Source organism: Phalacrocorax carbo, chromosome 1 (assembly GCF_963921805.1).
Source record: "Phalacrocorax carbo chromosome 1, bPhaCar2.1, whole genome shotgun sequence".
Lineage (NCBI taxonomy): Eukaryota > Metazoa > Chordata > Aves > Suliformes > Phalacrocoracidae > Phalacrocorax > Phalacrocorax carbo.
In genome coordinates, this window is record NC_087513.1 from 107,936,587 (window position 1) to 107,953,056 (window position 16,470).

General features: G+C 37.8%; 1 protein-coding gene across 1 annotated transcript in view; it reads left to right on the top strand.

The window, feature by feature from the left end:
• LOC104041552 (multidrug resistance-associated protein 1) overlaps window positions 1-16,470 on the top strand; it is a 37,133-nt gene that overhangs the window by 6,737 nt on the left and 13,926 nt on the right. The window contains exons 5-16 of the mRNA XM_064469904.1: window positions 335-512; window positions 1,975-2,229; window positions 3,682-3,747; window positions 4,304-4,441; window positions 7,642-7,788; window positions 8,969-9,053; window positions 9,159-9,225; window positions 10,776-10,902; window positions 12,302-12,478; window positions 12,998-13,165; window positions 14,216-14,402; window positions 16,039-16,108. Coding sequence (XP_064325974.1) covers window positions 335-512; window positions 1,975-2,229; window positions 3,682-3,747; window positions 4,304-4,441; window positions 7,642-7,788; window positions 8,969-9,053; window positions 9,159-9,225; window positions 10,776-10,902; window positions 12,302-12,478; window positions 12,998-13,165; window positions 14,216-14,402; window positions 16,039-16,108 — 1,665 coding nt within the window. The remainder of the gene's footprint in view (window positions 1-334; window positions 513-1,974; window positions 2,230-3,681; window positions 3,748-4,303; window positions 4,442-7,641; window positions 7,789-8,968; window positions 9,054-9,158; window positions 9,226-10,775; window positions 10,903-12,301; window positions 12,479-12,997; window positions 13,166-14,215; window positions 14,403-16,038; window positions 16,109-16,470) is intronic.

Here is a 16,470-nt window from a genome sequence, read left to right on the forward strand (position 1 = left end):
GTTGGTATTTGCAACCTTCCAAAGTACAAATATCTAGGTAATGTTTTTTTTTTTCCTATGCCATTCTTTATTTGTACTCCATTGTCAGTGAATCAGCCATAGCATACTCATGTTGTGAATTGTATTTGAGAATTGTTTCTAAGCTAACAGATTGGAAAACACAGATAAGACCTGCCTTTTTTTAACATCGTATTTCTTTGTGACCTCCTGCCATATCTGGATCCAAAAGGGACTTAATTACACAAGTTGCCAGTATGTCAGTTTATGCAACTTTTTATTGTTGGTGCGTTGACTTAATGTGCAGAATTTAAATTTTATTTTCCTGCATTTTCAGAGCAATTATAATGGTCAGTGAAAATCATCCGAGTTCATCTGGGAGTGGATATGGCTATGCTATTGCCCTGTTTTTTGTAGTGCTCACACAAACTCTTCTCCATCAGTTATACCAGCGTAACAACATGCTTACTGCAGTTAAAATCAAGACTGCAGTTGTTGGCCTGATATACAAAAAGGTAATAACGTATTCTTCTACTTTTTGTTCAAAACAAAACCTAAAATGAACACTCAGTGTTAAAAGATAATATGCTTACCAGCATGATTAAAACCCAGGATGTTATACAGTGGTGACAGGCTAACAGACTGACTTTATATTTTGATGGTTACTTGTTCATAATAATTTGGAAATTCAGCAGCATTTCTATTATAAGGCTCTAATCCTGATATTACATACTTTTGTCATCCACCTGTGCAGACATAATGTTGGAGATACATGTAGAAACCTAACGCTTCCTATTTTAATTATTGGTTAATTTCCCAAATTTACTGAATGACCTGGCAAAACTTTTCTAGGCTAGATGTCTGGGGAAAAAAATTGGGTATACGTGATCTCTGTTTTTACTATGTAGTGGTAGTGAATATGAGAAGCTGAAGTTTGCCACGTTGTCTCCTTTGGAGGTTGAAGTTTCCCCTCTGATTTTAGTGAAATTTAATTTCTGTTGAGTTGAATACCCAGTAGGTTCATAGTTTTTCAGGTGTTTAAAAGATGGCTAACTGCTGTGGAAATCTATCTATAACTTAGCCCACCTTTAATAAGATATGCTGAGGTGGCAGCATTATTAGTTACAAGAGAGGCAGGTGCTAATAACGTAAAAGTAAAAGCAGCTGTCTGACCTGCAAAGCGTAAAAATGTTTACTATACTGTTAATATTTAGCATATGAGATGAAGCTGGTTTCTCAGTGCTGCACTTTTAGTTTACTTTGTTATGAACATGGTATGCTGGTATTTTAACTGCAGTATTTAACTATTAAGCACAAGTTAAGGAAGACAAAAAATAATCCAAATCTGAAATAAATTACTGTCTTTGTTATTTAAAATACAGCCGTCTTTCTCCAGAGAGTCAAACCAATATTCTGATATAGACTTCTCAGGTGTTTTCTGAACCAGTACACAAAATTTTACTAGTAAGGTGTAAATCAATTACATAAAGGAACTAATTTTCTCAAGTCGCATATCAAGGTGCATCAGTAAGTCAGATCAAGAACAGAGGGTCTGGCTGGAGTGGGTATGTCTTCTGGCAAGTTTCCACAGCTACACGGTAGAGGTAGAGCTTCTTCCTCTGAGTAGAGCTGATAAGTGAGTGCCGAGTCAGGCTGTGCTTTGCACATGGGATGGAATTTGGAGTGAGTTGCTGCAGCACTGTCTTGTTACATGCAGGAATTGCAGGTGACGCAGTGGAAACTGTGAGGCACTCAGAGAGACACAGAGAGAGCGAGCGTGTTTGGGTGTCAGTCCCCGAGACACCTGGGACTTTTGGAATCTGCCTGCCACACTGTGATTATACATGTGCCTGCTGTGAAGCCTGCTGTTGCTGGTTCCTGCACTGGGAGGTTCTAAGCTAGGCCAAAGCTGAGGCTTTCTGAGCCTTATTGTCCTTTCAGCTTGATTTTTGTTACCTCTGTATTTTCTGGTTGCAGGCCTTAACTTTAGCAAACTCCTCACGACAAAACTATACAACTGGAGAAATTGTTAACTTGATGTCAGCAGATGCTCAGCAACTCATGGAGCTAACTGTAAACATCAACCTGTTGTGGTCAGCACCTTTTCAGATCATCATGGCTGTTGTCTTTCTCTGGAAAGAACTTGGCCCCTCAGTCCTAGCAGGTGTTGCAGTACTTCTTTTGGTTATACCTATAAATGCTGTCATTGCAGCCAAAGTAAAAGGACTGAAGGTGAGATATTTAAATAAGCATAGTAAGGAGAGGTTAAGTTGTCATAACAGAGGAATGAAGGGGGTGTGTGTAAATTATGCATGTGTAAGAATACTATTGGTACATCTGAATTAAACGCTAATAAACAACACCAAACCATAGCTGTTTTTCACTGAGGGGGAAGCATAGCTGCAGTAAGGAAGCCGTATGTTTGATAGCTAAACTAGTATTTAGGTTGGATACCTAAATTTTCATTATACTGAAACAATACTTTTGTATTAGTAAAAATTAATGTATGACTCAATTTAGGAAACAGCTATGTTTTTGCATATTACATTAGTTAAATCCATTAAATGAGGGATTTTGTAGGATTATGGCCCTCTTCCACTTTCATTATTCAGGCTAAGCTGCTCACTCAAATTTAGCACATTCCCCTGAGATTATGGGAATTTCCATAAAGGTATTGCGTGTGTTCTGACTTCTTTTCTGCTCTGATGCTACAGTTCTCTTGGCGCTGTATCACCTGTTACTGTGACAATTTCTGTGAGCTCCACTGAAAAATAAATACTACAACCCTAAATTTTGCATTGCTACCAAGGCAATTATTTGTCACTCTCTTATTCTGCCTTTGATGCTGCAACATGAAGTGAAGACTCTGGGTCTCCACTGATTCTTTTGTTAGGCTGTGACAGTTTAGGGACATTGAAAAAAATGCCAAAAATCTCTCTCACCTCTTCTCTAGGTGAGGTGCAGCAGCTACGTATGCACTTAGATCCCTACTGCAATATGAGAGGTGGAGAAGAAATACAAAGGACAATAAAATAATTCTGTCTAAAAGTTAGCAACTTGTCGTTGTATTTGATTAAGATTCAAAATATTAAAGGGGCTGTTGATTAGTGTTTTAGAAGAGCCTGAGTATAGCATAGAAGTGAGAAGAATTTCTGTATTTCTTTGATTGGCTCTTTCAATACAATGTATTAATCAGTAACGCAGGAAACTCTTCCTAACTCCTGTGTGTGTATATATATGTATATATACAGTGTTTTATATCCATATTGTCTTATGTATATATTCATGTATGTGTGTATGTAGTGTTATACTATATTGTTATTGAGTCTGTATTTACCTGTCTAGTGATTTTGAAGATTAAAACATATTATCATTCCTGAACAGCCTGGGAACTGGAAGCCTGTTAATTCAACGCCAAGAAAAATAGAAAGGACAAAAATTGAAATGCACTTTTTAAGATATTTTACAGGAAAATGTTATTTTAATGTGTTTAATCCTTTGTTCTATCTAATTAATTTTTTTACTACATGTATATCCCAAAATGGTATAACTGCAGTGCTGGTGTGTTTTTTAGCAAGGTAAAAATAGCATAAAAGGTATTTATTGCCTACAGTACACTGCATATTTTACTTTCCAAATTGTTTTGCTCATTGAAAAATGAAAACATTGCTGTCCTTTAAATAGAAAAGCCAAATGAGGTATTCAGACCAGCGAGTCAAGCTGCTAAGTGAAATGTTACATGGAATAAAGGTAATGCCACAATTAATAAGGGGTTTGTTTCTTCTGTTAGATTGTAGAGACAGAAAGTAAGTTATTTAAAAAAACTTAAGGTTTTATGAGCAATATTTCAGCTGATAATGATAAAAGTTTAAAGAGAAAACATTTTAACGTAATGTGCTTACAGTGTTTTTTGAAAATATTTACTGGTTTAATTTCATTTAAAAAATTTACTATCCATGATGCATTAATTTTTCTACCACATTTTTAATGAGAATGAAAAAGAAAAGCACTTTAAAAGATTGTCTCATTTTTGTTATTTATTCTATTCTGAAATAAACCAGCTCATTGTTTATGATACATAAGGAACAAACTGAAGTCTGAAGAATTAAGAGTGACTAGAGTGTATCTTCCACAAGAAAACCTAATTTTGAGTTATCCTAGGTCTTGCTTTCATTTGTAAAACATTCAAGTTTTTGTAGTTGGGCATTGCTGAATATTTGAAAATTATATTTAGAGGTTAGCTTATTTTCTGAAGCATGGACACTGCTTTTTTGTTTTATTAAAATCTGTTTGTTTGATTGTCTAGATCCTCAAACTTTATGCATGGGAACCTGCATATCAAAGGAAGGTCATGAGCATTAGAGAACGTGAAATGGATGTTTTGAAGTCATCTGGGTATCTGACGACTTACTCCATGCTAACATTGACGTGTATTCCTTTTATGGTTTGTTTTATACAAATATTAATTCATGCAGAACCGGTTCTCATGTTTCCTATTGCATTAGTAGCTGAATGATTCACAAACGTTGCCTCAGTATCTCAAAACATTAAATTTATCCACACAATATATTTGAATTTTCAGGTTCTAATAGTATGTATATATGTATATGACTGCATGAGAGAGAATGAAAGATTGTGGGTTGACCAAGTTTTGAAAGACCTCTGTTAGAAAGTCAGAAACCAAATACAAAGTACCTGAATCTCATTTCACTGTTTTAATCATCCTGTTTCTATTGCATAGAAATCAACCACCTTCTCTATACTCCTCCTTTTTTAAGTGGTAAGGGAATGCATTTTTGGTCTGTAATTTTTAGCTATCCCTTCTCAAACACTAAACCTCTAAAAAAATAGAAAAAAAAAAACAAACAAAAAAAACCAAAACCAAAAAATATGAACCAAATTAATCCTACCTTGTTTCAGTGGAATTCTATCAGGGATGCATTCACATCTTTGGATCTTTAAATGCCTCTGTTAAACTTCATTGGAAAGTAAATGGAGACTTCAGGGCCGTGGGACAACTGGTTAAAGGATCAGGAGCACGAGTAGTGTTCTCCTCTATCCTTCCAGTTGCAGGGAATGATGAGGGAAGACACAGGAAGACACAGCAGATCAATACCTGGCTCAGAGCCTGGTGCCACCAGCAGAATTTTGTGTTTTTTGATCGTGGGCTAGTTTACACAACACCAGGCCTGCTGGTGACAGACGGGATACACCTGTCTCAAAAGGGGAAAAGGATTTTTGCACAGGAATTAGCAGGGATCATTGAAAGAGCTTTAAACTAGATTGGAAGGGGGGAAGGGATAAAACCAAGCTCACTAGAGATAAGCATGAGGGCAGCATGCCAATGTTTGAGGGGTGGTGTGCTAGCGAGGTCCTTCAGTCTTCTATCTCAGTGGAGGCAGGGGATGGAGATCCATGTGGCAGCAAAGACGCAAGAGTTATGGATGTGTTAGAAACCATGGAAGTGCCTGGGAATGGTCACATAGGAATTAGGGTTTCTCCCCAAAAAAAGGTGGCAGGAATAACAGCCCAACTGAAATGCACCTGTGCAGCAGGAAAACTGTGATATAGTTGCCATCACGGAAACATGGTTGGGATGACTTACACAGCAGGAGTGCCGCAATGGATGGCTATAAACTCTTCAGAAGGGGTAGGCAAGGAAGGAGAGGCAGTGGGGTAGCTCTGAATGTTAGGGAGTGCTTTGATTGTCTAAAGCTTAATGACGGTGACAATAGGGTTGAGTGTTTACGGGTAAGAATCGGGGAAGGCCAACAAGGCAGATTTCGTGGTGGGAGTCTGTTACTGACCACCCAACCAGGGTGAAGGGGCAGACAAAAGTATTCTACAAGCAGCTGACAGAAGTCTCACAATTGCTAACCCTTGTTCTCGTGGGGGACTTCAACTTATCAGATATCTGCTGGAAATACACTACAGTGCAGATGAAGCAGTCAGCATGGGTTTATGAAAGGCAAGTCCTGCTGGACCAATCTGACCTCCTTCTATGACAATGTGACATGCTTAGTGGATGAGGGAAAGGCTGTTGATGTTGTCTACCTGGACTGTACTGAAGCCTTTGACATTGTTTCCCACAGCATTCTCCTGCAGAAACTGGATGTTCATGACTTGGATGGGTGTATCTTTGCTGGGTAAAAAACTGGCTAGATGGACAGGCCCAAAGAGTTGTGGTGGATGAAGTTAAATCCAATTGGCAGCTGGTTTTGCCCAGGGCTCAGTTTTGGGGCCAGTTCTGTATAATATCTTTATCAATGATCTGGACAAGGGGATCAAGTGTACCCTAAGTAAGTTTGCAGACAACACCAAGTTGGGCAGGAGTGTCTATCTGCTTGAGGGTAGACAGGCTCTGCAGAGGGATCTGGACAGGCTGGATCAATGGGCCAAGGCCAGTTCTGTGGGATTCAACAAGGCTCAGTGCCAGGTCCTGCACTTGGGTTGCTCTCTACAGCTACCTGACAGGAGGTTGTTGCAAGGTGGCTCTTGGTCTCTTTTCCCAGGCACCAAGTGATAGGACGAGAGGAAATGGCCTCAAGTTGCAGCAGGGGAAGTTTAGATTGGATACGAGGAAAAATTTCTTCACCAAAAGGGTTGCCAAACATTGGAACAGGCTCCCCAGGGAAGTGGTTGAGTCACCACTTTTAAATACCCTGGAGGTATTTAAAAGATGCGTAGATGTGGTGCTTAGGAACATAGTTCAGTAGTGGACATGGCGGTGTTAGGTTAATGGTTGGATTTGATGATCCTAGAGGCCTTTTCCAACCTAAATGGTTCTATGGATCAAACTGGAACCTTCATTAGGGATAAATGACCACAACTAACTTCATTTAACAAACCAACATCTTCTAGTGCTTAACTCACAATATGTAGGAGGTAAAGAGGAATATTCCTTAGGAATAGTGAAAGGGAAGATTAAGGCCATCCTTCAGTCTGTAACCTTGATAACAACTGGAATATTTGAAGCAGTGATCAAGAAAACTTCAAAGTTTGAATTAAATGCAGTGAAATAATGAACTTCTTATTTAGGAATTTCTAAGGAGTCCTACTTTACAGCTAGTTTAGTTTAGGACTCCTAAACTTAACAAAAGGCAGAAGAGACCCCATAGGACAGGCTGTTAAATTTAGATTTTTCTGGGTAATTCTGAAGGTTTTAATATCTGTTGTGTAGGAATCCAGCTTATTCTCTGATGAATACTGACTAGATTTTTGAAAAAAATTCTAAGTGGTCAAAGTAAAAATACCTGCAGTATTCTCTTTTATGTCCAATATCACAGCGATAGCAAGAAGAAGGAAAAAAAAAAGTTCATTTCCTGAAACATCATGTTTGAGTGTTTTCAAAATGAAGAAATCAGTTCCTCAGATTGGAAAGTGATTTCATTGATTTTCATATGTGTTGGGTTAAACACAGTAGCCATGTTTTTTGCTTACTAAAATTATAGTATTCCTGCACTCAGAATTGCAACTATGCAGTCATTTCCATGTGCAGCAGTTACAGATTCCCTGTGTATACACGAGCAGAAATGGGATCCTGCATCTTTCAAAGGCAAATGAAAATAGTGTCTCTGTATAAATTTTAGTTACAATGTGATTTTGCTTCTGGATATGTCTTTTTCTTTTTTTTTCATTTAAAAGATCTCATTGGCTACATTTGGAGTCTTCTTTCATCTGGACAAAGAGAATGTTTTAACAGCAACTAAAGTTTTCACATCTATTTCTTTGTTTAACATTTTGCGACTGCCTTTGTTTGATTTACCTTCTGTGATCTCTGCAGTAGCCCAGGTAAACATATTGTGAACAAGTGCTATGAAAGGTTGATGTTCATACCCTGCTGTGTTTCATCTATTTCTGGGAGTGATTAAGTCATTTAATTATTTTAAGTTACATTTTATTGATATAAACTGCACAGTATTTTTATGTTATGAGAAGCATGAATGCTGTTTAAAGGATGTTTCTCAGTCTTCTAAGTAGAATGAAGATTGGGTAGCACACCTGATTATGAGTGAGCTTTCTGTTTCTTACTTTTCTTCCATCACTGAACTAGACTCAGCTTCTGCTCCTGCTCTCTCAGCTTCTCTTCATAGTTCATCAGAGATAAAGTATGGACAATTTGGGCTGCACATGTTTAAATCACTCAGGCATTGTTATATATTGGAGCCCTTGTTACCAAGTAGGGGACACCCATTGTGGACTCTACAATACTGTTTTTCTCAAGTCACCAGAGAGAAAAAAGGAGTAGAGTGGCTGAGGATATCGTATCAGCAACCTTCAGTCCTAATGGTACCTTACGGTTACCATGTGAGTTGGGAACTTCTAGTTTTTAAGACTCTATTTCAGGTGTATTATATGAGCTGCTCATGAATGTACTCTCTCACAGCTTGTACACAACTCAGCTTTTTGTAAGGAAGGGGACCACTGTGAGCTCATCCTGACTACTCATCCTGATTTGATTTCATTTATGGTAGCTGTAATAGCTTAAACATTAGCATAAGAGTGTGTTCATCTCACTTTGCCACAGCACAGTGATAGACATCTCATAATGCACTCACAGTAAAATGTTGTCTTTCTTCATTATATGAAGAGAGTTACTGCGTGCTGGTTCTTAAAAAAAAAAAAAGTTGAAGTGTTTTCACCACAGGTTTATGAAGACAAACTAATTAAGTCAGAGGAACCAGCATTCAAGGATTAACTATGTCTTCTAACATTGGATATGTCAAGCATGCTCTATTACTTTATAACTACCAAGCTGTAGATCCTCAGGAAAAAAAATACACTTATGACTTTAGATTGTTTAGTACTTTATGGAAAATAAAGTTTAAATGCCTAAACACCTTTTTTGTCTATCTTCAAATAAGACAAAGAATATGTCTTTCCATATTATCCAGAACTTTTAAGATATTATTTAAAAATTTAGGGAGCACAGACATGTTATAAATTTTATATATGTATGGTCATCTTGCAGACCAAAGTTTCTCTGAGCCGTTTAGAGGATTTTCTGTGTGCTGAGGATCTTAAACCTGGGGATATCAATACAAACTACAGTGGAAGTAAGCAGTTATTAATTTTTAATTGGTCATGAGTTTATATGGGTGATCATTAAGAAACTCGGGATGGATTAGCAACTCTTTGCTCTTTTTTCTTTACTGCCACAGATCATGCTGTTGGGTTTATTGATGCTTCTTTCCGCTGGGAGAAAAATGGCCTGCCAGTCTTAAAAAAGTAAGATATTTCTTTGGCAGAATGTGATGTGCAGAATGTGATTTTGTTCACGTTTAATGTATTCTGATTCAGACTAGATCATGATGTTACATACCAAAAAGAACATCAGTTATTGTTTCCAGAGTATCCCACATGATCAGTGTGCTCTGGAAAGTCAAATCTGACCTGGTCTCCCTGATGTTCCAAGAGGAACCACATAAAAGTATGTGTTCCCCGACATAGCACTGTATAAGTGCTATGGGAGGCCAGCGCTCTTCATTCCTTCTTCATTCCTTCTTCATTCCTTCTTCATTCCTTCTTCATCCCTTCTTTCCTACCACCTCTCCCCTCAGTTTGCACAAGGGTGACTGAACTGCAATGTCAATTTTTCCAGAATTGCATTTTGGGGAGCATTAACTGGCAAGATGCCCTATTGCCTACAAGTAAGCTAAGGTATTTATGCAGCCTTGCATTGAATGCTGATCTTAAAATTGGCCTGTAGATTCCTTTGGAAAAAGCAAACAAACAAAAAGTTTGGTTTTCTCACAGAGTACTCTCTTGCCTGCACACACCCCTCTTTTTGTTTGTCATTTCTTAACAAGGTATTTCTTAGGTGTAAATTCAGCTATACTTAAACTGTGACGCAGCGGACACATTGGAGGATGTAAGCATGTAAGGTATAAGGAAATGGAGTAACCAAGCTCTGGAGCGGAATGACGAACCTATACAGCTGCTAAATTTTACTAAGGCAGCTGAAGAGGTTACAGCCCACCCAGTCTAACCCTCTCACCACACTGTCTACCCTCTTCCTCTCAGGGCTGTGGGGATCATGTCCTATAACATGGCATTGGGTGTCCACATCTCAGCCACCACAGCCAGCAATATAGTATCCAGGTAAAAGGCGCCTTCAGCATCATATACAGACTTCATTAAAGGCTGGCATAATCTCTGGGTACAGTCTATCTCATTTGTGCTCCAAGCTCCAGTCTGAAGAGACTATGCTTATCTTAGCATAGGGCCTTCAAATCAGAACAGGCTTAGATCCAGATAGCATAGAGTACAGATTCAGCAAGTGGCTCTCCTTGTATCCTAAATTTTATGAGTACCTATTGTACTTATTTTGACAGAAAAATATGCAGATGATGAATGGCAGCTTTTATTTACCCAAACAGCTATTTTTTTCCTTTAGAGGGTTCACACATTGGCTACAGTAGATGCTACATGAGAAGTCTAGCAGTTGATTGTCAAGAGTAAGACAGAACATGAACCACAGGCCTGAAAAGAATACAGTAAGACCACTGGTTGACTATTGGTTAGACTCTCTCTCATTTGATTTTATTGTGACCAGATGAAAGCTCAACCTCTTAACTTGCAGACAAATAAATTTATACTTAAAGATACTACTGCAAGTTTCTGAACACTACATAGTCAAAACACATGCAAACTTAAGTACTAATTTCTCATCATTTTGAGGGTAAAGCAGAGTATTTCCATAATACAGTGACCACAACCCATACACGATGGAGTATTTACAAAGAGGATAACTAATTTGTCTTCCTCAATACTTCCAGCTTGAGTATCAGCATTCCTGAAGGCTCTTTAGTTGCTGTTGTGGGACAAGTTGGATCTGGAAAGTCATCTTTTCTTTCTGCTATTCTTGGAGAAATGGAGAAACTTGAAGGAACAGTTCAGAGAAGAGTAAGATTGTCTGTGTGTGTCCCCCTGGCCTGCCCCACTCCTCAATACCTAAATTCAGCAGAACTGCCTTTGAAAGTGCAGTTTTTCCTCCTCAGCTATTTGTGGTTGTAGAAACACTGGCAAGGGTAGCTCCAGCTTCTTAAATCTTCGAAGAAAAGTAACACAGTGACACTTTATTAACAGTGTAACAATTTTTTCTTTGTTTTCAGCCTAAGTGATTGCAAAGCTATTTTAATTTTTGTAATCTATTAATTCAGTGCAAAAATAATGAGTGTTTAAGTCTCATATTGAACATCTAATGATTGATGGTTTTGAACAGCTGTACAAACATGACCCACTTGAAGCAGTTATGAACTGTTGTAGAAGATTATCATCTTGCAATGGCTTATGTTTAGGAAAGATACAGGATATGGAAATAGAAGGAAAAGTTGGACTTTAGGCAGAGATGGAACTAAGGGTCTGGCTCTCCTAGTGACAGGAAACCCTGTAGCTTAACTTGTCTTGTAGTTACGTAGAGCAGTGGAAGTCCCCATCACAGAATAGAGTTCAGGAAAGTTTTTTTATAGGCTATAGATGCAGAGGAAGTTAAGCCCTGATGACAGACTACAGTGCTTGAGCCAATAAATATCAAGGGATAAGCATGATATCTGTTAATCTGGTTGCGAGTGGATGTGGCAACGTTAAAAAAGTGTCTCAACCTTGAAAAGAAGTGTTGAAGACGAATCCGCTCCTATGGAAATCTAGTACAGTATCCTGTCACTGCTGGGGGATGGGGAAGAATATGAAGTTGAGGTGTTCCAAATCTGAGTAGTAATTAATGGGAAAAAGACCAGCTATGTGGAATCTAATAAGGAAGGCATATACCCAACTAGTATATCTGTACTACCAATTTGTTGTCAGATTAATAGATTTTCACAGGGTATGTAGCTTAATGTAAGAAGAGATCTAGGAGCATTTCCAGTTTTCGTTCCTATCCTGTAACGTTAATTTCTAATGGCTGACACATTCCACAGCATGTTGTGGAAAAATATAGTCAAAATGTATTTTACTATATACCTAATACAGACCCATTTTGCTGCGTATAAATCTTACAGTGGATCCCTATTTGTCACTGTGATCATTCCCTGACTTTGCTTAAAGTATGTCCCAGCTCTGTCAGTTTTATTCAAAGTATGTGCTCTTATAATACCTATAGGCAAGCTGTTATACAGGAATATTCAACAGATTGTTTTTACTACCTGACTTAGTCAAAATTTTAACAATTTAATAACGGTCAAGTTTGTTTTGGAAGTTATTACTGGTTACTTTAAAGTAAAGCTGGAATTTCAAATCTATTTTAAAATGCTATTTTTTATGTTCAGAAAGCCTAAGTAAAAATATTGTTTCCAATTCTTTTCAGGGTTCAGTGGCATATGTTTCTCAGCAGGTCTGGATTCAAAATGAAAGTTTACAGGAAAATATTCTCTTTGGTGCAAATCTAAATAGGCCATATTACGAACTTGTTTTAGAGTCTTGTGCTTTACTGCCAGATTTGGAACAGCTGCCAAATGGAGACCAAACAGAGATTGGAGAAAGGGTGAGAATTTGAGGTGTCAGAAATGATGCAATAAGTTACGGCTTTTATGTTTTTATAGATTATCTCTTTCATATTTACACTGATGACTAATCAGTGCTCAGCCAAGTACATCTAGCTCATCTCCTTACTTATCTTACTTACTTTGAACTTAACTTCTGTTCAATCTCTGAATTCTTCCTGATTTTTAAAGTGGCTTCTTCCTATACAGAAGTTTTAGTCAGCCCTGACCTGTTCTCCAAGGTTTTCCTCTATACTGTAAAAATGCCTGTGTGTCTGTAAATAATAGTTATTTTTAAATTTTCCAGAGTACCCTGCATTTGCCCATTTTGGAGTGGGAACTTCATCAACAGAACCCAAACTTTGCTCTAATTACTTAAAAGTCCACATTTTTATTTTCATATCTACTATAAAATTTACTTTGATTACCTGAAAAAAATAATGACAAGACTGAGTGTGATACACTGGTCTTCTTTGGTATTTCATATTTAAATGTGGATTATTTTGGCCTTCGTTTCTTAGGGTGTCAATATAAGTGGAGGGCAGAAGCAGAGAGTGAGTCTTGCTAGAGCTGTGTACAGCAATGCTGACTTGTATCTTCTGGATGATCCCCTGTCTGCTGTAGATGTACATGTTGGGAAACATATTTTTGAGAAGCTAATTGGGCCTTCAGGTCTCCTAAAAAGCAAGGTAAAGTAGGATGCCTTCCTTTCAGTTTGGGGATTAACTGCTTTGTACAATACAACAGACACAGTAAAAGTCCCAGTCATTTTGGAAAAGCTCATCTCTTACCTAGTGTGTTCATGAATATTATTCTGAATAAAGAGGCTAAATAAAAAGCACAGCTGATTGTGCCAATTTGTAACCTATTGGGTAGGCACAGCACAGACAAAAAAAGAAATTGAGAGCTGGCCTGACCTGGGAGTCTGAAAGGTTCATATAATATTTGCTCATTTCTTCATTACTGGCAATTTTTGAGGAGTGCTGTGATCTGCGTATAGAAGGCAGGGTGGAGCCCTTTGGGGTCACTCGTGATGCCTCACTGCAGTAAATACGTTACAGCCAGTAGAGGTTATAGAAAGAAAGGCTTCTTGTTTAGCAAAGAAGTTCCTAGGGGAAAGTAGAATCTGAAGCAATTGATTCTCCCATTTTAAAACTGTCGATGTGGGAAGATAACATAGCTTGTAAAAAATCTCTCCTCAGTGTTATGAATTAGTAAAGATTATTCCCGCTGGCTGATGCCTGCAAAACACATGTATTACTATGAAGTAAATGTCATTCACTTTCCCTCTCTCCCTTCTCCCTTTTTTTTAATTTACCTGCACCATGGGTAATAAGTATCTGGCAGAAGTAAGGACTCTAGTAACAGCAGACTTGTAAGCAGATTTTATTATTGAGACTATCAAACAACATGAGTATATTAAAAGCTGTAGTATCTACCTCTTCTGCTTACAACCTAATCTAAACTATTCCTGAGAAGAAGACACACATTAAGAAACAGATAAGTACAAGTAATAGGAAGTAGCTATAAGCATAAAGTTTGACATTACAATCTGCAGTTAAAAGAGTAATGTAGTAAAGTAGGCAACAAAAACCAATAATACTAATAAAGTAGACAAATAAACGAGGAAAATCCCAGCAAAAAAAATCCATTATATCATACCGGTTATCATAATATAATCTCTACTTTTAACATGTGCTTTGTATTTATATGGTAAAATTAAAAACATTGTGTTTCAGACTCGTATATTGGTAACCCATAACCTAACGCTCCTGCCTCGCACTGATCTTATAGTAGTAATGGAAGAGGGCAGAATAAGTCACATGGGGACCTACCAAGAACTCATTTCAAAGAGAGCTAATTTTGCTAAGCTTATTCAGGTCTTCAGTGCAGAGCATACAAGTGAAGAGACAACCCCAATGGAAGGTGAGAAAATTTGTATACTGTGTTTGCTTAGTATTTTTTCTTTTCTTTCAAGCTTCTCAAAATATTTCTCTCCCCTTCCTGGAAATTAATAGAATAATTGCTGGAAAATGTAGAGTATTCCTGTCTACATTTTGGTATAGAATTATAGGTTACAAAATAAAAAAACCTATCAGGCTTTAGTGTCTTGAGATGAAATGGTTTACTCTTTCAACTAATGAATGTATGATAAAGCTGTGTTATGCAGCTGTTTTCTATTTTTACATTCTGTATTAATTACCCAGTAAAGCTACCTGATTCTGCTAAGGTTTTATCACTCAATAAATAACTGATGGACATTTCAAATTAATCTTGCAGCATCAACCATTGTGTCCTGTTTTCAACTGGATACTTCCTGTTTCCATCACCTTAGACTGCTGTAATCATGGAGCACAGCAGAAGGAGTAGGAGAATATGATCCATTTGTAGGAGAAAAAAATAAATGAAACTTTTAGTATATTCATTAAATACTTCCAGCCAGCAAGTAGACAGCATAAACGAACACATACTGCATAGTACTGTAAAAGAGCATACTTACAAATCATTCACGTTGATTGGGACTCAACTTATTTCTGTACCCAAGTTGTTCAATGTGTGCTCTTTATAGAGTTGTGGGAAAGGAATAGGTACATTGACAATGCAGTCTGTTTGGCCTGTTTTCTTCATGTACTTCAGGAGGAGATTAATTGTGGTTATTTAATTTTGAGAGAAGGAATTTCTCCACATGACACAGAAGAGTCCTGTAACAGATAAGTGACCACAGGGGTTTATAATGCTGGTTTCCAGTTAGCTTAGCAACTCTAAATTGAGCTTGTAGTAAGTACAATGCACAGTCTGGTGGGCTTATTAGTTCAGGCCCTGTACTGGAGCCAGCACTTTCAAATACTTGCTGGTGTTGACAGGGAGGAGTGGAAAGTCAGAAAGAACAGCAAATTTGCAAAACGCAGCAGTGGGCAGTCTTGAGTTAGCTGTTTTGGAAGAAACTGTAGGGTAGCTGTGTAAGGAGACCTGTATTATTCATGAAGGGTAATAAAGAGAGGGAAGGGGAAGCAAAGTAATGAGGAGAAGAAACAGCATGAAATGTGTTGTGACACAAAATTATACAGCAGAAGTACATTCAGCAGGAGGGATGGATGTGGAAAACATATCTTTTTCTTAACAGATCTGTTGACAAAAATAACATCAAATATGAAAAAGAAGAAAAAAATCCATTCCTGGAAGAAAAAAGCGTTGACTCCTTTCATTAACACAAAAAGAACAGCAAGCTCGGTTTTCCAGCCATGATGCAAGAATACTTTGTCATAAACGCTAATGTTAATATTTGCAGGGGTACTAATACTTTTGCTAAGCAAGAACGGAATTCCAAAGAGACTGTAGGCTCATGGGGGAGATTTACCTGCTGTCACAGTTGTAGCATTTGGTCATAAATGTGTCTGTCTGGTGTAGTAGCTGTCCTGAGACTAGGTCAGCTTAAGGTCTTCGTTATTTAAAGTATCTCCATTCATCATTTTGTCCCCATTTTTTATTTCTAGCTTCTTGCACTGTACCTGTCTACTCATGTAATACTGAAAAGATTTTTTCTATTTTTTTTCTGTTACAGTGAGTTCTTCAAAGGAAGAAGGCCAACTGAGTAGGAGTCTGCAACAAAGAGAACTGCTGAAACATAAAAAGTAAGTATTTTTAAAAAATTAGCCATTGCTAAACTGATGCAATGCTAGAACAACCCTAAGTGCTGAAGGCTGTGCCACTATCCTTCACTGTGTAAGACGGGTTAGCAGTTGGCTGGAGAGTGTGTATCTGGATATCATCTTCTGCTTTCGCTTTATACAACAGAAATCCAGTAATGTGCTGCATGAGTTCAAGAGGTACAGTTCATGGGCTGCTTCATTGTGTGAACCAAAGTACATTAAACAGGAATGAAGGGGACTTTCAGAAGACCAGCTGAAGTTGCTGATGTGGATGCACCCACAACTCCCTGGAAGCAATTTGACACTTTGCTGTATTAACCAGTTGCTTACACTCTTTGTTTTCC